The following is a 24757-nucleotide window of genomic DNA, read 5'->3' on the forward strand; positions in this document are numbered from 1 at the left end:
TCTACTTTCAAAAGTTTGTGAGCTGATTCAATCAAATCAGACGGGAAACGACTTTCTTTATTTCCTCTTTATATGTTTTAGGCAAAAATAAGCCTTGCACGTGTGCGTGAACTTTAAATGAATGCAGGAAACTCAACTTTTGCACTGTAACCGAAATAAATCATTCATTCATGCATTTCCGCAGGCATGTTGAACCTCACACACTTTCTGCCTCCTTTCAGGGTGAAATTAAGAAATTGGCCCACGTCCACTTCGTTAATTGCGGCTCGTATCAACAGGTGGTCCGCCTCCTAAATAAGCCGCGTCGGAGCCGCCAGTGAACTGGGTTGCCCTCTTCCGCTCAGGATTTGATGTTTGAGAAAAAAAATGCACAATTCAGCGTTTTCGTTTCTCCCCCTTGCTGAATAGAGGATGAGGGGCAGTGGAGAGGAAGCAGACAATGCCGGGGCTGCGGACCCCCCGGTGCGGCTCTGCGTCCCCCCGCAGCCCGTCCTTCAGCCGCACACTTTATAAAGGTCATTATAGTGGCGGCTGTCGGTGTTGTTATTATCGCCTGTTGTGACAGAGGCGGGTTTCGGGTCGGGGCAGGCGGTGATTGGCCGCGGTGACCCCCCGTGCGGCACCGCGCTTCCGCTCCGTGCCCGCGCGCAGGCGCAGCGACCCTCTCTTCTGATATTTTATTTACTCCCGAAACCCAAGATGGCTCCTGTGGATGTCTCAGTCCCATAGCAAATCGAGGATGCGAGTAGCTGCAGAAAAAACAACTTTTCCCCGCCCGTCGCGTCCTCTGGAGTTCGATCCGTATGCCGCGGAGGAGGCGCTAACGTCCGTGTAGCCACCGAGCCGCCGTCGGAGCTCCGCGGAGCCGTCCTCGGTCCACCAATTTGGAGTAGTTTCGCGAAGTAGCTCTTCTCCTCGCCGTCTGTCCGGAGCGAGGTGCAGGCAGGCAGGCAGGCAGCGGCGGCTCACCCAAATGGCCGAGCCGAGGAAAGTGCAGTTTGTCACCCTCTCGGCCTTCGCCGGCGGGGCGGCCGCGGAGTCCAGGAAACGCCGGCTGGAGGACGAGGCCGACTTCAACTTCGACGGAGCCGGGGAGGTCGAGGCAGTGACCGGGGCAGGGGCTGCCGCTGCCAGCAACGGTCGCCTCGGCAAGCCCGGCGACAGGGACAAGGCTTCCACCGGGAGGAGGGCGACCGTGCGGCTCGTCCTGCCCCTGTCCGAGCCCGACGACCGCTCCTCCGCGGAGTTCAACTACAGGGAACTGACCCAGAACCTGCAGGTAAGGACCGACCCCCGTCTAACTCCCGGAACACGAGCAGGCCGGCCGGGACCGGAGCCGGAGTTGATTTACGGCTCCGGGAAGTGCTTGTGTGGAGTTGTCATTGCTGAGTAAGGAGAGGGGGAAGCGGACCGTGTCCTCACCGAGGACCTGGGACTGGACGAGTCCACACAAAGACACTTTGCAACTTCACACACACACACACACACACACACACACACACACACACACACACACACACACACACACACACACACACACACACACACACACACACACACCTCCTCTTTTTAGGGGAGATGAAGCTGGGCTCGTGCAGCTACCTGTGTCCCCTTGACTTGCCCAGCAACAGCCGGGTCACTCAGCCGCGAGAGCTCGTGGAACTGCCACATGCACGCGGCCCTCTGGCTGCGGGTGATAGACAGATGATGGAAGTACCAGGATGTAGCATGGGAGCATCTCACACACACACACACACACACACACACACACACACACACACACACACACACACACACACACACACACACACACACACACACACACACACACACACACACACACACACACACACACTCCCCTCATTTCTCCTCCCTGCACCCCCCAACACAGATCTGCTCTTATTGTTTTATACCATGTGAAATTTATTTAAAAAAAAAGTTTTTAAACTTATTTATTTGCAACTATTCCTGATTTATCTTCTTTTTCCAGTCATCCCAGCTGCATGCAAAGCTCATAATGTGGCTTTGTGACATAATTTGTTGTTATTATAGTTATTTTGTCCACAGTGGCAGAAGATGATTAGAACTCCTGGTTGCTACAGGTTAGATGGAAATGGCGCGCAAATGATCACAAAAAGGCCATAAAACAACTGAATGCTACAACGAAGCATACAAACTTACCCCAAAGACGTATAAAATAATACAAAATGACCACAGTGACCTACTCTGACCTTAAAAAGATTAAAAGGATATGTCGTGAACAACCACCATGTCCTCTAAAATAACCATGGAAAGAGGCAAAACTATTCAGAATTGACGATGGACTGCAAGTAATCACACAGAGATGCAATATGTACATAAAAAGCACAGATACAGACACAGATGCACCTTTAAATGAACAAGAACACCTCAGTTGGATACAAATGTATTATAAGAGATTAAAAAGAACCATATGCACATATTGAATGACCACAGAGGTGAATGCAGCTTGCCAAATGACCAAACAGACATACAAAACTATTTAAAAGACACGGCACTTAACATTAAAGCCATAAAGAACCACAGCAAACAGGCAGCAACCTAATGCAGGGACCAAATAATCACAAAACGATCATGATCTTCACCAATAAGAGAATCGGGTGTGGATACAAATTGACTGCAAAGATATTCATAACTGTCCTAAAAACACATTAAAGAATCCAAATCACTGAAAACGATCACAGGAAGAGACGGACAGAACAAAATATAGTTTAGTTACATCAGATATGAACCAATGTCATGTTACTCAACCTGAAGACAAAACGACCACAAAGTAAAAAGAAATGACTCTTAACTGTTGATCAATTATAACCAAAACATTTTGACACAGAACGACTCCAAAAAAAAAAAAAAAAAAGAATTCATCACAGAAATGCAAAATGACCATAATGAGTCTCTTAACTGAACATCAGGAAATGACCACAAACTGCTGGCACATTAGCTTAAAAAGCCTCGATAACATCTGAGAAATATTTCCTATTTATGTCCCGAGGGAGGTTTTGTTATCACCCCGTTTTTATGTGTTTTGGCTTCATGACATCATTCCCCCGGTCGGTCCACTTCTGTTCTGGTGGTTCTGTGTTCACGTTTATTTCTCGGAGAGTTGTGCACAGGAGCTGGCAGAGTTCCAAGAGGAGCACAGCAGTTGTTTAACTCCTCTTCTGACATCCGATCGCCTCTGCTCACAGTTTTTAATCTTCAATATTCTCTCCAGGCAAAGAATAATCTTCCAAGTTTGACTTCAGCTCACACTCCCAGCAACCCCTTCAATGAGGAGGAGCGAGAGCGTCTGCAGGTTGAAGCCCTGGCAAAAAAGTTTGAGAATAAATATGTGAGTTATTACTCTTTTCTTTTTCTTTTAAAGAAATGTAATGTCCATGGTAGCTTTCGTCCTGAGGCTGGTACCGGCAGAGTTTCATAACTGCGATAACAAGACGAACAGACATGAGAAGGACGCGTTCCAGTGGGAAAACAAACATGTATTCAGGGGGACAAACAATAAAATGGTGACACGTTTTCTAAATATTCTCAAATATGTTTTTTTTTTTTTTTTTTTTAAAGTCGACTTGCACATGAATCCTTGTATTTGCAATAAGTTCTTACTACCTCTTTTTTTTTTTTTTAAAGCAGTTTTTTTTTTCCCATTTTAAAAAGAGTTATAGTGTCATTAATAGAATTTATGCACTTTGAATCACAAAGTTTCCTTCAAAAAGTTTGACAACAGGAGGCAGCAGCTCTTGTCAAACTTTTGTTGGGATCAAAAATCTGATAAAAGCGGCAGAAGAAGGGAGAAGTTTTAACTCGCTATGGACCTGATGATTAAATATGCAGAGCACATTTTCCCCATTTGCTCTCTGTCCTCGCATCCTTCAGCCATGACTGGAAGAATGATGCCCAGACGTAAGTGGCTGTAATGAGCTTTCTCTGCGGGGTGGCAGGCTTCACCCTTTGTAACGGGGTGAGGAGCTCGGTCCATAAATACATCTTAAATACTGCTTTATATATCAACTCATGGTCTCTGGGCAGCGGCGCTGATTCCAGCTGACTGTGGGGGAAGGAAGATTACACACAGGCAGACTTCACATAGAAAAGCCCCTCAGCCCGACCTGGACTTGAACCCGGGGCCGTTTCGCTATGAGGCCGCCGTGTGGCTTGACCGGTTCAGTCATCCAGCAGGAACTCAAAATGTTAGGACGTAACGGTAGAAGTAGTTTTCATTTCATAGCATTGGGCAGCTTCCCCGGTCTGCGCTCCATTCTAAATTGTGTGCAGATCTAATTTTGACATCCTCAGAGTAAATAAAACCCCTCAAGGCCTCGAGGGGGAATCTTGTCCCACGTTGGGAAGCCACGGATTTCTAGAAGCAAATGTGAAAAAAAAAAAAAAACTAAAATGTTTGGAGGATCATTTCCTCAATTGTTGAGTTTGTTTGCGCTCTACAGCAGGGGTGTCAACCACAAGGCCAAAGGGCCAAAATCTGCCTGACGGAGGACCTTAGCCCAGAAGATGACCTTGCAAAGTTTAACAACTACAAAGAAAACAATTAGTGGCTCCTATTTCTTCTTGGTTCTCTCAGGATCACACAGAGTTTATTAATCACGAGAGGTGGATGTGGCCCAACAACCAAAATGAAGTTGACCCCCCTGCCTGGTAATCATTCCTCTCTGGACTGACGAGTGTTTGCTTGTGAATATTTGGAATATTTTAACAGGGAAACACTGGAAAGAAGAGGAAAGACAGGATGCAGGATTTGATCGATATCGGGTTTGGCTACGATGAGACCGACCCTTTTATAGACAACTCGGAAGCAGTGAGTACTTCATACTCGACATGTTCTTTCCTGGTTGTCAGGTCTTTGGATTAACGAGGCATCTTATGTGTTTCTTTATAAGGGAGCTTCACATTGCTCTCTTTGCTTTATTATTGTCATCTCATTTTCTTTTGGGGGGGGGGGGGGGGTCTGCTCGTCACACTTCTGACCCACAGTACCCCACATTTTGCTGCGTTACCGTCGACATGATCTTGTCCTGGCTGAATATATATTTCCTGCCTTGTTGTATCCAAAACAGAGCCTTCAGTGGCACTTCTAAAGATAGACAGTTGTCCCTCATTACGTCCAACCTGAGACTGAGGTCTAAAAATGTCCTCATGACTCATGAAGATGTCGACGCTCCTCGTGTCCACACGGGAATATGTGGCTGTGTTTGTCTGCCTGTTTGTTGCTCAGTATTCAGGAGATTTCTCATCGTGTCTGACTATGGCCCCGTTTACACACTGGGACACTGTATCGGCAAAGTTTTTAATCCGGCTCCCAAGGTGGGAAGATCCTCTTAGTCATTATTCCCTCCTGCAGAGACTGATGAAGGCTATGAGCACTCTTACTGCTCATGCGCATATCTGTCCCCCTCCCTCCTGCTCATTCACTTGTAAACAAACATGGCCGACCGTAGTGGGTCCGTATTCTAGTTTTATCGTCCATATCAGTAGTTTAATAGTTGAGACTCTCCCCTGATAGCATCCGATGCGTCATCAGTCCATGCGGATGTCGGGTTCTCTCCATTTTCTTCACGTTTATTAGCGTATTGTTCTCTGCACATGTCTGTGTTGTTTCTTTGCAAAATCAAGCAACAGCGCCCTCCCGTGGCCTGGCATACTAACTACATTTTTGTCTCTGTGTCCGCTGCTGCAGTGTGAACTCACTCTTTTTTTTTTTTTTTTTAAACGGATTAGGTGTTGTCACGTGAAACGTTGTCATGTAAGCGGGGCCAATAATAGCCAGAATCCTACTCTTTGTATTGATTCTGTGCCATTAGATATTTGTCTCCGTGTTTTGATAGAGGTCCTCTCTCCACTCACAAACAGGCTGCAGCTATTTGAGTCACGTTTTTAAAAAAAAAAAAAATTTTTTTGGGGGGGGGGGGGGGGGCTGATATGATGGGCAAGTATTCTCATCTCTGGCCTGAAAGCGAGTGAGTTTTATTTAAAAAATTTTTAGCAACTTCTTTATTTTGGCGCTCGATGAGACGCTCGTTTTCACTGACCAGCAGAAGCGCGACATCTGCTTTGTGAAACGATCACAAAACACATTATGGGCTACTCAGAAATGCTTCAAAAACATTAGCATTTTGTTTTGTAAGCGCAGTTATTGTTTCCCAGAGTCCTGTGATCTTTCACCTCACACTGTCTTCCTTTGTTATGTTTCTCAGTATGATGAGCTGGTGCCGGCCTCTCTGACCACAAAGCTGGGGGGATTTTACATCAACACAGGCACGCTGCAGTTCAGAGCGGCCTCTGACTCCGAGGGAGACGAGGACAAGGTGAGATGACCTTAACGCAAACATAACTCAACAGGAGGCAAATATTTTGTGTTTTCAGGTTCTTGTGAATTCACGACCCAACGATTTCGTTTTTATGTCCGATTAATAGTTGAGAATATCTCATCATGCACTTTAAATCTATTATCCTTTTGTTCCCCAACAAATAACCATTTAGAGAGATACAATATCATGATTTTTAACTATTTTTGCACTATTTTGACTCTATTGAGTCCAGTTTTATTTATGTATAACCATTTGCAACATGGTCATCTCATGACTGTAAAGGGGAAGAAACATCAGCAGAAGGAGGTGGCTCTTTTCTGGCGTCCAGGATGGGGAGTTAGGGGATCATAAGAGGGCTAATTATAAGACGGAGAGCAACAAATAAGTTGACGTAACAAACGTCCACCTCCAGTGTCTGAGGTCCTGCAGGACAGACAAAGGAGAGACTCGTAACGTCAGTCACTTGAATGCCTGGAGAGGTCGAAAAATAGATAAACGCATTTAATCAAGGTCTCCCATCAGCTTCATCAGATAGGAAAGTTTCAGGCAAGTGCACATTGGTTTTATGAGGGACAATGTTTATAATCAGATGTCAAAGAAGCTCGAAACTGCTGAAATAAGTATTTATGTTCCTAATATTTTTTTGAATTTCGTCTGAGGGGATAATTTATTGCCTTTTGCGGTCAACTTTTCTACTGAAGACGTTTATAACGGTTGTAACTATTTTAATATTAATCATAAAACAATCACAAAATTTCCAAAGGATTATTTAGAAAATAAATCACATGACAGACTAAAAATTACAAGTTTATAATTCCATAAGTTTTATTCGACGGTGCAGAACGTGAGATGAATGTCACGTCATGTCATTGTTGTCCATTGGGTGGCAGTAGTGAGCCTAGTTTGTCAGATTTTACTGAACGGGCTGTACGTTATTGTTCTCCATGGCAACGTGTTAACCACAGATGTAAAAAACTACAGACAATTAAAAATAGCATCGTTACTAAGAAGAATAAATTACAAACCAGAGATACATTAGCATCACCTAGTGGTTGTTTGTATCAAAAATCATATTGTTAATGCAATACTTGACTGAATTATTTCAAATTGCATATTTACTTGTCATGCGGCTGCACAGACACTCACATTTTCATGTACGCTGTAATGTCGATCTTTTAACTTGATTCCATTCAACTTTATATTCATAGCGCCACATACAACACAGTCATTTCTAGGTGCTTTTAACAGACAAGTGACTGAAATATTATCCTGCTTTCAGAAACTGAATGCTGACAAGGAGCAGGTGATGAAGAAGAGGAAAAAGAAGGAGGTGAACAGTCTGGAGGAGAAGAACACGAAGAAGAACAAGGTCCCCAAACAAGGGTGAGTGTCATGTCTGTGACGTTGGTGTGTTGTGTTTGCAGCTTGGCCCCCGCGGTTTATATCGATGGAAAAGCTCAATAAAAACCCCCAGGAGTGGCTGAGCCAGCTAAAATATCTGCTGGGAGGACATGGCTTCGCATGCATCTGGGAGGAGGAAAAAAGAATCTCTCTTATATCAAGTCAAAGCTTCTGAAAGCGTGTCCGTTTAAAATGCCGCTGGCAGTATTTCCCCTCCACTGTATTTTCAAAGTTAACCTTTTGGTCGCATGAGGATTTGTGGGCTGCTGTGAATATGTGATGATGCATTTGTCCACCCTTTGCACAGCTCCCCCTCCCACCCCCCACCCCCACCCCGTGTGACATTACACTCCTCCGCCTTTGTGCGGACCCTCTCATACATCCATCATGAGGCGGGGGATGCTGACTGAGACGGGCTCTTAGCCGCAGCGACAAGCCAGCCACCTTCTAGAAAATGCTCCTATTATCTGTGCTCAGATATGCTGAATACTCGAGCACGCTGCCATCCTGAAAACAGCCTCTAAAAATAGCAGCAGCTATTACCATTGTGCCATTCTGAAAGTGTGTGTGTGTGTGTGTGTGTGTGTGTGTGTGTGTGTGTGTGTGTGTGTGTGTGTGTGTGTGTGTGTGTGTGTGTGTGTGTGTGTGTGTGTGTGTGTGTGTGTGTGTGTGTGTGTGTGTGTGTGTGTGTGTGTGTGTGTGTGTGTGTGTGTGTGTGTGTGTGTGTGTGTGTGTGTGTGTGTGTGTGTGTGTGTGTGTGTGTGTGTGTGTGTGTGTGTGTGTGTGTGATATCTCTGAGAGAAGGCTGCAGGTTAATCCACTGAACCCTGGCAGTTCAACACTTGCTCCACATTGCTGAGTTCTTTGTCAGCACGGTGTGACGTCTCGGTTAAAAAGTGAAAATTACGTCACTGTTTTTTTAGGATCTATAAAGTTTCCATAAGGAAACGAGAATCAGTCTGATTTCAAGCTTATCTTAGACTTTATCTTCATATTTTAATTTCATTGCAGCGATTAACTGTCATTTTAAAGACTCCAATAGAGCTCTTAATTAGTTTTTTGTTTCACATTATCGGCAAGTAATTATTATTTAAGTATGATGCCTGAAATCTCTTAAATCCTTTTTACTATCACAACGACAGGAAGTGCAATGAGCCTTTTTCCAACATGTCTTAAACTTTCCATATCTGGCCATTATTAAATATTTGTGTGTTGTTATTGGTACTTTAATCAAGTAGCTCATGATACAAATGTTTTACACGCTGGTAATTTGTGTCTGTGTTTCGACGGTCACACTGTGGTAGTAAATCTCTACTTGTCTGCTTTTAGGTTTTTAAAATTTTTCTAGATATGAAGCGATTTAGGAGTTATGGTTAAAACCATTAAATAGCATCTTCATTCATTAAGCTGAAAAAGTCCTCCAGCGTGCACGAATGAGGCCTTTTACAAGTCAGTTTAAGAATTATTAATAGTCTTTATTTAATAGCTGAGAAAAAGGCAAAGGGGCGTTTAAAAAAACTCACAAGTGGCACCAGTCAATCTGTATTACGTCGTGTTTTATTCACTGAAGACTTGATATTAGAGAGACAGGTTGGTTTGTGTTGTAAGAGTGGGTGTTTTAATTTTCATAATTAATGTTATCTTGTCCTGAGTGACTGTGCAGCGGGATCGCTGACGGCGTTTTGTATTTTATAGCATGCACACACACATTTTTAGCAGGTTTACAGGAGCTTGTGTAAAAAAAAAAAAAAAAAAAGTATGGTTTATCTGCTTCTGGTACAGCAGGAAGCAAGGTGGTGATGCTGGTGTGAAATTACAGCACTTGATACTCTTATGTTGGAAGTCTCAGTCCTTTTGATGAAGAAGCTGGCCAATCAGAAGAGGGCTGAGTGCTGAAAGGCTCATTTCACACACAGGTTTTTTTCATCCATTCATAAAGTCTTCCATAAATCCATCCATGCGGCTTTATTAGGTTTGACGCTGGCAGGAACTCGGAGCACCACACACACACTTGCGTTGAGTATTTTAAGGTTACAAATCTGGAGAATAGATGATGATCAGTACAAGATGAATAAGGATTTCAGTAAACTGTGAATCATGACAAGGGGACGTTGAGGATTATAAGATTAATAAAGAATGTTTTTAAGTTAGCTCGATGCTGTAGATACTTCACAAAGTTTCTGTTTTTGCTTTAGCGAGTCCTGCAGGTAGATAATCAGAAACCCATGTACATATCGTCTAATGTGTAGTAGTGGGAGACTGAAAGCTGGTAGTGGTGGAAAAATAAACAGAATTAATTGTTGGTGTGCTGGTCAGTTTGACTTGAGAATGTTGATGTGGTCTGAGCTGCTGTATGAATGTTATCAGTATTTTGCTGAAAGAAAACTCTTGTATGTTTTTTCCCCCACCAGAGTGACGGGTCTGAACCTCCACCGGCCAGAGAAGAAGAAGAGGAAGAAGCTGATGAAGGACTCTCTGTACCTGGCGGCCATGCTCCGACGTTTCACCCGGGAAAAGCAGGAGATAAAGAAGCAAACCCCCAGCGTGGCTCAACCCGGCCTGGTGGGAGGCGTGACCAACAAGCCTCGCTCCGACAACTCCACCAACTCCACCAACTCCACCAACCACCTGCTGCCCTCCAACTCCGCCCACCCGCAAGGCAACGCCGCCGTGAGCGACTTCTCGCTGGCAGACCTCACGTCGGACCCCGCCGTGATGTCACTGCTGGGCTCTGCCAATGAGAAGGAGCTGCAGGATCTCCTCGGCGACCTGGACTTCAACGTGTTGGACTCCGACCAGCAGCACGCCATGGTGGCGGCCAGAGAGAACGGCATTCTGGGAGTCGGTGTTCCTTCTCTTAAACCCGGAGGAGCAGGAGGAGGCGGCGGTGGAGCAGCAGCAGGAGGAGGCGGCGGCGGTGGCAGCAGCAGCAGCAGCCAGGGGCGTGGCCTGGGGTCATCCAGCGGCCTGTTCTCGCCGCCTCCGCTACCCGCCGGACTGCCCGCTCCTCTTATTAAACGTGTCGAGGACCTGCGGGCGGTGAGTCAGCTGTGGTCTGTCAGTGGGTGGCTGCAATTACCTGAAAAGCCTCTTCACCGGAGTCGAACACAAATGGCGCCGGGCCGAGGAAGTGGCACAGAATGTTTATTGTTGCCGTTCAGTCCGGCGAGAATAGCCTCCTCTCAAACGGCGGAGAATGGCGGCTCAAAGCCGGACCCTCGGGGTCTTTATGTAACTGAAGCAGCGGGGCTGGCACCAGCGTTTGAAGAAGCTCCTGGGCTCTCGCTGCTTTTATATCGCTGAGCCGCAGATCTTTTTTTAGATGTTGGTAAAAACCTAAAGAGTTAAGAAGGCAATTCAGGAGGAGGATGGAGAGGTGAAGGGAGGAGGAGGAGGAGGACGGAAAGGAAGGAAGAAAGAATAGCTGGAATATTCTTTTATTGCTTCCAAAGATAACATTCGGGAAACATCAGCAAAAACTACAGATATTTTCTTTAATTTAACCGAGAATAGTTGAGTTTATTCAGCCCATATCAAACAACAGTTTTTAGTTTTTCTTTAGGCTCAAACAATCTGGACGTGTGAACGTGTGCATGGAGCTAAGGTTTTATTTGTTTATTAATAAATAATGAGCAATATAAGCAGCAGTTAATGTTGGACCTCATGTCTCAAATAATGATAAAAAAGTAGACAAAGGATTGATGGTTTTGTTGATGTTTCTTTATCAATCAAAACAAACACATGGAAGAAACTATCATTTTTTGTTTTTTTGCGACTGATCATTTAAAAATGTAAGAAAAATCAATAATTCAGTATATCAAGGGAGAGAAATTTAACAAGTTTTTTGTTGTTTTTTTAAAACAACAATAATGTTTTAAAATGTGTTATTTCAGCCTGTTTAAATGTGAAAATTATCATAAATACCTGGTTGGATTGTAAAAAAAAATAAATTTTAGGCGGCATGTCAGAATGTGAGACACAATTTTACCTCCGAGACAAACAACTACCTGATTAACTGAGTGAATGATCAACCCAATAATTCATGATTAAACGCTCCAGCGGACTCGGCCTGGTCGTGCGTACGCCCTGTCCTGTAAATGAGTTCCACAGCTTGTTAAAAATTTGACTCCTTCTTTAAAAAAAATAAAATAAAAAAAAATGCTGCTGTTATTAGTGGCAGTGGAACTCGTCTCTCATCGACCTGCACCACAGTGACGGCAGCTTGAACCTCATTTTAAGCACGAAAGCTGTGAGTCTTGTGATTTCTAAGGTAGATTCAGGTGGATTTCTGTGTCGGGCAGGTTGAGGAGGGCTTCAGCTTTCAGCTTTCAGCTTTCAGCTTTCAGCCTCCCGGATGTGTTTATGTATTTTTACCGTTTGTGCTGCAAGCTGACTCAACCTTTTCTCCCCACAGGCCTCGCGGCAGTTTGATCAGGAGGGGAGGAAGAAATTTTTCACCCTAGACATGAATAACATTCTCCTGGAGTGAGTAGGACAGCTTTTAAATCACCGTCATCCCAAATCCCAGCTCGCTCTCCTCCTCCTCCTCCACCCCCCCCCCCCCCCCCCCCCCCCAACCCCCCCTGCTCCAGCCTTCCTCGCTCATTTTCACCAGATTTCCCCCGCCACCTCTTCTGCTGTCTTTAAGTGTTTTGTTTTCTCTCTGTCTCTCATTGTCTGCGGTAATGACATGCTTCTCATTTCCATTCACCCTGCTCTCATTCCTCTGCCACTTGCCTTTGTTCTCCTCCTCCTCCTCGCACTCCTTCAATCTCCCATCGCTCTCTTTTATTCTGCCTCATCTTTTTTTTTCCTCACAATCCTCTCTCTCTCTGTCTCTCTCTGTCTCTCTCTCTCTCTCTCAGTATCGAGCTGCAGGTCCAGGAGCAGCCTCCCGAGGTGCGCTCGGAGATCTATGCCCACATGGAGGCGTTTGTGCCGTGCAACAAAGAGGCGCTGCTCAAGCGCTTGAAGAAGCTCAGCCTGAACATCCAGGTGAGTGAGGGCCTTTCTGTGGAGGAGCCGGCCAATCCGCCTCGCATTACCTTGATTTGAAGGAGCTTTCTGCAGCAGACGGCCGCCCGATTGCTGCGTGGCCACATCAGTGGTGGCGTTTCCTTTGTCCAAACCAAAGAGCACAATGTTTACTGTGAACTTTAATAACTCCACAACAATGCTGTGGAGAAATTAGGGTTTTATTTTGACATCTGGGATCTTGTAAAATGTGTTAAGGTGTCAAAACGGCAGCAGAAACTCCCATATCACACCCGCCCAGAGAGACGTACACCCCAGTGGGACGTCCACCTCTGACGTCCAACTGAATCATAAATCACTGAATCATCATAATCAGTGGAATTTAGATTTTATAATTCAGACAAATCACTGCAGATCTAAGAAAAACCCAGACTTTATTTATTATTAGCTGTGGTCTCATTTTTAATCCATGATTATCCTTTCTTTGTCAGCGCTGCTGTTATGTTCACACTGCAACCAAAAGTGGCACAAATCTGGTTTTATTAAATTGTTTTAATTTACACAGTGAGCTTTACACTGAAAATCAGCCTCTTTCCAATTTTTGGATTTATCAGATTATTCAAGTGACCAACTGTATAATGTATCTATAAATATCCAGGTTGCACAACTTTATTTCTCCCTGATACTCTGATGTCTTTGTTCATCGTACCTGCTGATATAATTATTTTCATTATTTTACATTTATTTGTGTTAAAGGAAAAAAACTGAAAATACAGGTGATGTAATGATATGCGAGTGAACAAACAACAAGCCAAGTGGGCAACCGTGAAAGAGTGAAGACGACACAAATGTTCCATTAAATAAAGTGAAAAGACCGAAAGCGTCATCGTGTCCCACAAGACGAGGACGTTTGAGTAAATGAGGGATAATTCATTAATGATAATCAATAATCTGATTACTGTCAGCTGTTTGATTCTTAAGCTCGTGTAAACGGCCTCAGTCTGATCAGCACAAATCTTAATTCTTATGAAATCCAAACCGGGTCACTTTCATATGTGGTCAGATGCTCATCTGACATTTTTCAAAGTGACCTCAGTCCTAATGATCGTCTCCCAGTTTCATCCGACTTTTGACTCTGAAGACTGATGGAGGTCACGTTTAAATAGAAACTCAATAACAACGATCGGAATTGAGCCTTAAGATCGGAGCCTCAGATTGGAGACGGGGTCTTTGTTCATATAATTAAGTCTAACAACAACCTAATAAAGTTATAATCTGTCACTTAAAACACATTTTGATTACGAAAAAAATCAAATACGAGTTTGATTTATCGTCTCGGGGAAATATTGTGGGGCTAAAAATAAAACTTGACAGAGATCAGATATTTCAGCTCAGTCTCTCCACACGTCTCTGAACTCATTCATGCAGCCGCATCATCAAAACTTTATAATATTGAACCAAACTGCACTTTAGCCATATTTTGGTTTTGAGAAATCTGATTACAAGTACTTCAATATAAGCTGGAATACTCCATGTGTGCAGCTCAATGCTGCTTTTCACAGGTTCAGACACAAGGGCCAAGCAAAACACAGTCAACAGACCCTAAAGGAGTGTTTTAACTTTTGAGGAAAGTTTTCAGTCTTTTCCACAGCAGCTTCATTTCTGACCTCTGTAACTGCTCACCCCCTGCCCTCCATTAATAGAGTATAATATTGTTTTGTTATTCTCCGACCAGTTGTTTCTCCTCCCATCATACTGAAGATTTTAATTCCAAGTCTATTTTTTATATTTTTTTTTAAGTCAAAGCATCAAGAAAAGATTTTTCTTGTTAGTGAAAAGTCAATTTTCTCTCAAGTGTCTCGTTAAGACTCTGATGTGAGGATATATTTCTGAACCAGTGTCGTATAGAATTCTGACCCCATGGAAAAGTAACCCGCTGGTCACTTTCCTAAAATGGAAAAACTATAGAATTCTGACCCCAATATGAAACTTTACCTTTTGCTAATAAGAATGTTCTAATGTAGATATTTAATATAAATATTACTTGTTACATGTCATAAGCCACTGCTTCAGTGTATTATTTGGTCTTTCCTTTCATATACACAATATCAAAATAAGCCACTAATAAATCCTATCGCATGCACGGGGTCACTTCTCTATCTGACAATGGCCATTATCGCCCTCAAGACTGATCTCCTTGTCGCTCCACGTCGCTCTGGGATTTTGACGCAGCTTGTGATCCGCAGCCGTCGGTGCTGCTTCGCTTGTTAATGTGCAGAGATCTCAGTGTGGGCAGACGAGAGCAGCCGGGGCTGAAACAGCCTTCCTAATGTCTCCCGTCACGCACCATTAAAGCAGTGCTGTTGACACGATAAATCAAAATACTCCTCTTCTGTCTTCTGCTTTCAGTGCTTTTTCTCTTTTTATCCTATGTTACCCTTTTTATTTCTTTTTAATCTGATTGCACTTTTTCTTTTTTGTCTCCCTGTTGCTCTGTTTCCATCCTTTTCCACTCCCCTCCCTCCTCCCGTCTGTTTTTATTTTTTTTTTCTTCTTTCTCCTCTACCACTCAGTCCATCTCCGCCTGTCTCTCTCTCTTTCAGGACGACCGGCTGCGGACGCCGCTGTTGAAGCTGAAGCTGGCGGTGTGCAGCATGATGCCGGAGCAGATCGCAAAATACAACATGGAGTGCATGGCCAAGGTCGCAAAGTAAGTGTTTGAGAAGACCAGAGAGCATTGAAAAAGTTACGGTAGGAAACTCTGTCACATTGTTGGCGGAGGAAGGAATCGAGTTAGTAAAGAAAGAACAAATAAATCAATTTGAATAGAATACAGTAAACATGTATTGAAGGTATGGAGTACACGAGGAATCAAGATTTGCAAAAAGTTACTTTAAAGGAGAGTATTACAAAAAATATTCAGCTAATTTCGAGCCCACACTTAAAACAAACTATAAACGTTATTATTCTATTATTATTTATTTATAGACTTCAACATTACTGTGATTACGGGATTAAAAAAAACAAAACAAACCTGCTGCTTTCTTCAAGGTTTGCCATCTTAAAAACAAAATATTTCTTTTATCACATTGTTTTTATCTTAAGTTCTCGGTTGCTCTGCAGTGAAACAGACCGTCGGCCTCATTTTACCAAAACGTCTCGCTGGTGTTGTCGCTGCCCCTCAACAGACTGAACAGGAGCTGCTGAACGCTCCTCACAGACCCACAAAAAGCCTTTCATTTGCTCTGCGCACGTTTTTCACGAAGAGCCTGCAGATATGTGTATGATGAAAGGTTTTGCACCTTGCCGAGGCAGCCTTTCTGCTCTCCCTGACGTTGTGATGCGTCTGCCGTGTTTCCCGCAGGCAGCAGTCGGAGGAGGGCGAGAAGAACGGCTCGGAGGAGGAGGACGAGGAGAAACCCGGGAAGCGAGTGATGGGCCCGAGGAAGAAGTTTGTCTGGGATGACAAGCTCAGGTAATGACCCCGGAGCGTCCTGCTGAGGCTGCAGGTTTAGTGTGGCGTGTCCTGATTGGTTCTTCCCCGCTCCCGTCGTCCTCCACGCCGCCGGCCTTCTCTGGTGTTTGACCTTCCCTGAGGTTCCAGGCTCGGCGCCGCCGTGCTGATCAAAACTTCATTAGTGTGGAAATCGTCTGAATGAAAATGAAACAACAGGAGAGTCTTTGTCTCCACAGCTTTGCACTGAAACGTCACTGGCGACAGCCTGAAGATTAACCGTGTCCATCATCATCATCATCATCATGTGCTCTCCATCTGCAGCCTCACTGATGTCGGTTGTGGCTGATGTGTGTTTGTGCAGGAACCTGCTGTGCAGTCTGGTGCGAGTGAAGCTCAGCTGCTACGAGATGGAGAACCAGTGCTCTCTGTCTGTGGAGGACTACCTCAAGGCCTTCTTCGAGAACGAGGTCAAACCACTGTGGCCCAAGGGCTGGATGCAGACCAGGTGTGTGTCTGTGTGTGTCTGTGTGTGTCGGTGTGTATGTGTGTACCACAGTCTTAACTTGCACAACACCCTATAGTGAAACGGGTTAAATCTCTTAAACATTTTCCTGCAGCACCTTGAGACTGTTTAAATGTAAAATGTGTTACAAATAAAATGTATGATTATTATTGTTTATTATTACGTGCTGCAGCTGTTTATTAAGTCAAATTTAGGATGCTTTTAAAAAAACCACTTAGCAAGTACAACACTTTCATCTGAGAATACCGACATTAGAAGTGATCCTTTTTTTTTCTTTTTTTTTTTTAAATAAAATAAAATGAATAGCAGAACATGGCGTGTTTTACACGGTATGATATGAAAATAAGGGTTGCACAATGCATTCTTTAAATTAATTACAAAAAATGAGCAATCAAAATGGGAAATATTACAACAACAACAACAATAGGATGCTTTTTAACAAATAACACAAATATTTGGACAATGGAATCTGAGTTGGTTATTCCTTTACAGGCATTTAGTAAAAACATTTATTCACCTTAAGCAAGTAACTGAAATATGTGTGATTTTCAGTCGGTATGACGTCAACATGTTTTATCATTGTGGAGCAGACGATTGTTTCACACTGACATCGGTACTGAAACATCCTGAAGATTCTCTCTTGGGGTCGTTGTGTTTCAACAAATTCCTTAAAGGATACGGGTGTTTGTTCGTCTTAATAAAAAAAAAAAAAGGTGGAGACGGTGGAGCCGCTTAGTATGAAGGATGATCCGAAAGCGACGGCGCTCATTCACAATAATTTGAAGAATCAAATCCTCCATTTACACGAGAGGAAATAATCAAATCCAGAAAATGGTAATTGGATCGTTCCGTGCTGTAACTTGACTCTTTACAGACGACGAGATCACACTGATCTGTGTCCACCGCTGCATCATGTAGCCAGAAAAACAACACAGGAAGTAAAAATAAATCCACCGAGTTAAAACCTGCATGTTTGTTTGTTTGTTTGTTTGAGTCTCGAAGGTCTTCAGTCCTCATGTTTTACTATCGGCTGAACCCGACTCTGACCCAGTTCTTCATCTTCTTCTGTCGGTGTTCTTTACCTTTGTATTTCTCAGGATCCTGTTCAAGGAGAGTCTCGTCGTTCACAATCACCTCACTGCAAACTTGTGAGTTTTTCACTTCATTTTACTTTTACTTTATATGAGAGGATATGAACGGCTCGACGCTTCCTCTTGACTCTGAAAATATAAAAACCTCTTGTTGACATTTCTCAATTTTTTTTTCTTTTTGTTCATTCAGAGTCAAGAGGAGAATGGTGCCTGGACCCAAGGCCAAAGCCAAGGTGAGTGACGGCTGCAGCTTCTGTCATCGGCTCATATTGTGAGCATCACTGGATAATGTGTGTGAACTTCATGTTTGATTGAATCAGTTTCTTTTCACAATTTAACTTTTTTTTTTTTATTAGGTTGCCTCAATCTCGAGCGTTTTTTTTTTCTTCTTCTGTTTGGATTCTGTAGAGTAACGATCAACAGTGTTAATACCTGATGAAGCTCCTGATTGAATGAACCTGGTCAGTAAACGTTGTGATTTTGTGCTTGTTGACCTTCAGGAGGGTCTTTGGATCCACAAACCGCCGCTCGCCATGACCACCACCTCGTCCTCCTCTCTGCCCACCACTGCGTCGGCCCTGGCCTCCGGCCGCCCGCCTCCCCCCTCCTCCTCCTCCTCCGCCTTGGAGCCCATCTGTCTGTCGGATTCTCTGGACGAGGATCTGACGGCGCCCTCGCTGGACTCCATCTCTCACGCCCTGGCCTTCCTCAGCAATGCAACCAAGGGCCTGTGCCCCTCCGACAGCCCCCTGTCGCCCCCGCCCCTGCAGATGCCCACCTCGTCTCCTCCCCCCGTCACCCCCCACTACCCGTCAGCCTCTCAGCTGTCGTCCAGTTCTGCCGCGCAGCAGCACTCCCTGTTGAAGCCGGACGCCGCGCCGCCGGCAGCCGTGTCTTCCGGGAATTTGCCAACAACCACCACAACGCTACCGACCTCCTCTTCTACCTCCTTCTCCGTGGCTCGGGTCGCCTCCTCCATGGCTCGTGTGCAGGCGGCGGCTCTGACGCTGGCCTCCAGGACTGCAGACGGCCACTACGGCCCCGTCAAGGCGTCGGGCGCCATGAGCCAAACCCAGCCTCAGAGACATGTTACCATGGTGTCGCCCAATCACAGGCCGGGCTCTGTGATCGGCAAGATGCCCCCGCACCCTTCCCCTTCGCCCCCAAAGCAGCGGCCTCCCCCCACAGCGTCTCCTCTGCTGCCCCCACATCAGAAAGGCTTCGCCAGCCCAGTGGGGATTCTGGGAACGATGGGCGCCGCCACGGGACTCACTAAGAGCAGCGGAAAGCCCAGCAGCAACGGCAGCGCCACCAACACTACCGTCACCCCTTGCCCCTCCCCCGCCGTGTTGCCCCGCTCCAATACTACCTCCCACCACGGCCTGCAGTCCTTCTGCCCGCCCTCCCCCGCCACCTCCTCGCCGTCCCCCACCTCCCACACCTCGCAAGTTAAATCCCACACGCACCACTACCATCAGCCCAACTTCATCACCCCCATGCAGGCCACGCTCACCAAGTCCTCCCACAGCAGCAACTCCTCCCCCATCATCAAACTCACCCCTCGGCCTCCGGCGCCCACGCCGCCTCCCTCCTCCTCTTCATCCCCCTCTCCGTCATCCTCGCCCTCGCACCCGCTGCCCCACCAGTTGATCTCTAGCCAACCGCAGCAGCACCAGTACTCCCTGAAAACCCCCAAAACGTTCCGGCCCTCCTACAGCGTGTCGGGCGGCGGCCAGGCGAAGCAGGCGGCGAGCAGCTACAGCTTCGCCGGCGCCCAGAAGCCTCAGTCGACCACGAGCAACAGTAGCATCATCATCAACTCTAACAACAAGGCGGTCGTGTCGGCGATCTGCAGCCACCCCGACAAAACTCCGTCGTCCTCCCCCTCGGCCTTGACCAATCACGGGCAGAGGCAGCGGGTGGTGGGCGGGGCCAGCCAGGGCTCTAAGGCAGGAAACGGTTGGGTGGCTTCAGGGACTTTGGCCACGTCCTCGACAACATCACACCTCTCACAGGTTTGTGGGCCGAGCGACGCCGAGCCTCCGGCGGCGTGACGGGATGTGACGGAGTGTCTTGTGTGCAGGTATCGACGGCAGGCTCCTCCCTCCTGGGGAACCCCTCCACTCTGCCCCTGGGCTTCGGGATGCTGGGAGGCCTGGTTCCCGTCTCGCTGCCCTTCCAGTTCCCCTCGCTGCTCAACTTCAGCCCCACCGGAGCCCCGGGGGCCGCCGGCATGGGCTCCGCCCCCAGCTCCAACTCAGGATACCCGCTAGCACAAAGCGACCTAATGGGTGAGCGTGAAGACGTTGGTGTAACGTTCCACAATCATCTTTTAATCTGATTATTCATCTCTAGATATTCTCAGAAAGAGTCACTCTTTGTTATTGTTCAAAGGAACGACGTCGCATTTAATTAGCCAAGTGCTGCTAATGAAGCTTCAAGAGAATCATGAACCGTCTTCAGTTTGGGCTCTTTAACTTTTAACATGCCTGACCTTTGACCTCTGGTGCCTGAGCAGCCGAGCACGCCATCTTGGTCCGGTCTGTCTGTTTACACCTTCAGGCACGGTACCCCACCATGAAAACCGTCGTTATTTCCACGTGGGAGTAACGTGATATTCAGAGTGTAAACGTGGCGACTGCGACTCGGGACGGTGAAGAAAACCACGACCGGGTCGAGTTTTAAAAACCCGTTTAAGGCCGCTCAAACTACTTCTGCCTCCAAGAGAGAGAGAAACAATCCTGTACAGAGGATTCCATATCGCACTTCTGACTTTTCATAAAAGATTCATGAATTAAAACTGCGCCGACGTTTTGAGTCGTCATTAGTTTATTACGTTGAGTCTGACCCTCCTGCTGCAGATTGAAATGAATATTTATGAGAATTCAGTGTTTGTTTCTGTGTGAAGTTCTCTAAACCTGACGGTATCGTCATTTATACTAAACTGCTGCTCTCCTCTCCGCCTGTTTCAAACTAACCTGTCTGTCTTTTTGTGTCCGTCTCTGACGTCCACGTTGCTTTAACCCCGCCTCCTCCGCCGCCATGTTTTCCACATCCTGGTTGTTGTTGCGTTACTTTCATCTGCCCTCCGTCCTCCATCTCTCCTCAGATCTGTATAAGAGTCTCCAGTCAGGGTCGCAGGCTGCCCTACCTCCTCACTTGCAGCTTGCTTTCTCAGGTAATCTGCATTCCTCCTCCTCCTCCTCCTCTTCCTCCATCTGTTCGTCGCCCTCGCCCAGACTCCTCTTCCTCTCTAACGTTGTGCTTGCTTCAGTATCGGCGGCGCCCGGCATGCCGCCGGTTTGACCCGTCGTCTGTTCCTCATCTTTGGGAGATTCACTTTCTTTTTTAGATGTTTGTGATTTTGACGCGACGAAGAAACGAGGTTCAGTTTCCTCCTGCGAGCCGCAGACGGTTCTTTGATTTGGGAGCAGCTGCTCTGATTAACATGTGAAACCGAGATTCAGCTGCATGAATTATGAAGAGAAAAAAAAAGAAGCTGTGAGTTTCTCCAACCAGCTGCAGCTGCTCCACTGAAATCACAGATTCAGACTCTAACAACCGTCTGATCAGCTGGAGCCTCCGGGGAGCAGGAGAAGCAGCAGCCCAACAACCTCGTCAACATCTTTAAATCGAACTGATTCACCTACAGTTCTGATAAATGGCTTTTAATAGAATTCACTAAAGTTTTCTATAATACTTGTTTCTGATACCTGCGCTGCACAATGGCCTGGAAGTGCAAAACACTGCAAACTTCAGAAAACACTACCAAATCTAAAAAAAACCTCTAGATCCAGAAAACGCTACAAAATAGAGAAAAACACTACCAAATCTGAAAAAACACTACAAACTTCAGAAAACACTACGGAGAGGTTAGGTACCTACTGACAGCAGGGTCGTCACTGATTGGACGTGTTTTTTGTATTTGCTAGTGTTTTCTCTACTTGGTAGTGTATTCTGTATGTGGTAGTGTATTCACTACTCGTTACTGTTTTCTCTACTTGGTAGTGTTTCGCACTTCCAGGCCACGGCACTACAAAATAGAAAAAACCAGCACTCGTTTGTAAGATTAAATCCCCAAAAACATTCAAGCTTATATTAGAAAAATCTTCTGACGATCGACTGAAATGTTTTGAAAACAAGACGGTGAAATATTAATTTTACTTAAAATTTTCACTTTTCCTTTTAATTCTGTGTACCTGTCTCTTTAAGAGATTACTATGCTGTACTATTTTCAGCTGCTGCTTCTCACACAGGAAGAGATGAAGATGAAGATGATGATGATGTTGACGTTGTTGTTCTTCGTCTCCTCACAGATGCGAACCAAAGCCAGAGTGGAGACATGAAGAGGAAAACCCACTGACCAATAGGAGTCTCCGGAGTCTCCGCCTCCACCAATAGGATTCTTCACTTTGACTGCAGAGGGGGCGGGGCTTCACGGCCCCTCCCGACACGGACCTAAAGGAGTGGCAATGACAAATTAATTTAAGTGTATTTTCTAATGAACCGGGTACGAGAACAAGACGGAGCGAATGATGAGAACTTCTCTTCTGTTTGTTTTTATTTGTGTCAACATGTTTACATGACCGACCTTGATCACTGTGGAACGAGTGAAGGGGGAGGGGGGAGGGGCGAGGGGCGTGAGCTAACGCAGATTAATAATTTGTGTTTAAGCTCGTGTGGCGCGAGAGAAAAAGAAAAACTGAGTTTTTATTTGTTTTTCTGTCTTTCGTCTCCCGCCGGGGAAATCGTCTGTAGAAGTTTATCGTTGGTCACCTCTGCTCCCACAAATGACTGTTAAGTAGTAGCTTAAATTAATATTGATAAATTATTTGTAATTTACACAGGGACAAAACGTGTGTGTGAGAGAGAGAGAGAGAGAGGTTGAACTGAATGTGTGTGTGTGTGTGTGTGTGTGCGTGTACATAAAAGACACAATATACTGTTTGTACGACTGGTCCAGGACGTTTTCCCTCCGTCAGCGGCGAGCCGGCGGACGAGTGGCGCCGCTCCGGGTGTTTTTGGTGCCGTTTAATCACACTGGACCTTTTCTGGAAATGGAAAAAAAAAGAAAAAAAAAAAAAGACTTGAACTGATAGTTTTGTGGAGGAATCGCCGTGAGAAAGGGGAGGAGCTATAAGATTGTAGCCTACTTGAAATATTTTTTTTTTTTTTCAGAGTTAAGTTTTTTTTAATTATTTATCTGCTTACCGACTCGAACCATTTTTAATATGACAGAAATAAAACTAAACGCCTTAGTTTGTATTTGAAAAAAAGTTATGAATAAGATCTATGCAGGACTGTAAAAAAAAAAAAAAAAAAAGATGCTCAATGCAAAAAGTGGAAGTTTGTCGCTTGGCTTTTTCAACCTCTTCTCCACTTTGTCTGCGTTTTCCGCACGATTCCGCGTCGATCGAGTTTCCTTGACGTCGTGTTCAGACACGAGGCCGAGTCGACTTCAGCCGCAGGGCGACGCAAATAAACTTTAAGCCGAATCTCCAGTCAACATTTCACATATTTAAAAAAAAAACAAAAAAAAACAATACAGACTCTGGAACCTGATAAACAAGTATTTTATTACACGAAGGGGAAATTTATGTACCTGATAGTCTTTTTTTTTATTTTATCAGATAAACTTTTTGTTTTTATCTTAAATTAAGTTGAAAAGCGAGACTCGAATAGTGTGAAAAGAAAGTAAATATTTAGTATCCGTACTGTGAAAGTCCAATTCTTTTATGAACTAAAAAAAAAAAAAAATTTATTTAACTTTTTTTTTTTTTTTTTTACAGAACTGAAAAGAAAAGTCTGTCTGAGTGTTAAATAAATCTCAGAGTAACAATGTAGTTTATTCCTAAATATATTATTGATAAATATATCAAGATCTTTAACTTGAAGAAGTTTTATAGTTTCATATTTTAACTCCAGGTTTTGAAAGTAGATTTCTGGCTCCTGTTGGTCAATAAATTATAAACATTTGTGCAGAATTTCCCTTTTTTCTTCGTACGAAATGTAAATAATAAAAAAAAAACACAAAAATCTACTGGGCTCGTTTTAACTGATCGATTCATGAACAAAGTTGATCCAGTTAGCGGCGACGCTAACTTGCCTCGATGGAATGATTTGAATGTTGGCGTTATAATCCTTTGAGGATATATTCAATTAAATTAATGTCCTCTTTTTTGAAAGACGCAAGTTTAAAGAAAAAAGATTTTGTGATAAAGGTGCACTTTTTAAAAAAAAACATAAAAAACCAAACAAACTCGAAACTGTTGTGTGCGTTGGCGGGAACATTTTGGCGGGAAGAATTTTGGCGGCTGAAGTTTTTCCTCCCGGCCGTCGCGTCTGAACACGAGCACAACTCTTCTTCCCTCAGAGCCGAATACCTCCATTAACCAACCGTTCTGTTCTTCCTGAGTCTGTCCATCGCTCTGCTCTCCCTCCGTCGGACCGGCCGCACCGAGAACGACGCCAAAGATTGTTTTCCTCCTTGTAGCTCCTCTTGATGGGGTGCCGCCGGTCTAACACCCCCCCCCCCCCATGAAGTCATGTGACTGGAGCAGTGGGTGACATCTAATATATTGTTCTTTCTTTAGGGATGGGAGGATTAAAAAGAAAAAAAAAAACATTTTGTGGTTATCTGGTTAATTAATTTGGTCTTTTGTAGATTCTTTTTGTGTGTCTGTTATGAGAATTAAACAAAACAGGTGGTTTTCACAAAGACTCCTTTATTTTCTCTCCGACCGACTCGGGACGGCAACACGCCTTTTTCTTTTTAATATCAGTGACCTTTTACCTTCTTTTTTTTTACTCGTTACTTTTTTTCAGCCTTTTCTTTTCTATATTCAACATGGGGCATTTAATGATTTATCTTCTATGTTAAATATAGAAGCAAATCGATCAGCATGACAATATTTATATTTTGCTCCTGTTGGAAGTTTTCTTTTTAAATTTT

At 44.7% G+C, this 24757-nt stretch overlaps 1 protein-coding gene across 4 annotated transcripts; it reads left to right on the forward strand.

The window, feature by feature from the left end:
- Positions 1-612: 612 nt before the first annotated feature.
- Positions 613-24512, forward strand: LOC308109878 (uncharacterized protein). 4 transcript variants are annotated; one of them, XM_080463703.1, is made up of 17 exons: positions 613-1279; positions 3254-3370; positions 4751-4849; positions 6246-6356; positions 7639-7742; positions 10172-10799; positions 12175-12245; positions 12626-12755; positions 15308-15444; positions 16099-16209; positions 16553-16696; positions 17812-17862; positions 17996-18038; positions 18306-19820; positions 19889-20096; positions 20915-20983; positions 22122-24512. In XM_080463703.1, exons 1-17 carry the CDS (start codon positions 974-976, stop codon positions 22166-22168), a joined length of 3891 nt encoding a protein of 1296 aa, XP_080319829.1. In that variant the 5' UTR covers positions 613-973; the 3' UTR covers positions 22169-24512. The 4 variants fall into 4 exon arrangements, with proteins under 4 accessions (XP_080319829.1, XP_080319830.1, XP_080319831.1 ...); XM_080463704.1 differs by having other exon boundaries at positions 15338-15444; XM_080463705.1 differs by lacking the exon at positions 20915-20983.
- Positions 24513-24757: the final 245 nt, after the last annotated feature.

This window comes from Lipophrys pholis, assembly GCF_963383615.2.
Source record: "Lipophrys pholis genome assembly, chromosome: 5".
In the NCBI taxonomy this organism is placed as follows: Eukaryota; Metazoa; Chordata; class Actinopteri; order Blenniiformes; family Blenniidae; genus Lipophrys; species Lipophrys pholis.

Coding starts and splice junctions, on each gene's coding strand:
- LOC308109878 (XM_080463703.1), top strand. CDS start 974: ATGGCCGAGCCGAGGAAAGTGCAGTTTGTCACCCTCTCGGCCTTCGCC. Junction 15,445..16,098: donor TGCATGGCCAAGGTCGCAAA/GTAAGTGTTTGA, acceptor TGTTTCCCGCAG/GCAGCAGTCGGAGGAGGGCG. Junction 20,984..22,121: donor CTTGCAGCTTGCTTTCTCAG/GTAATCTGCATT, acceptor GTCTCCTCACAG/ATGCGAACCAAAGCCAGAGT.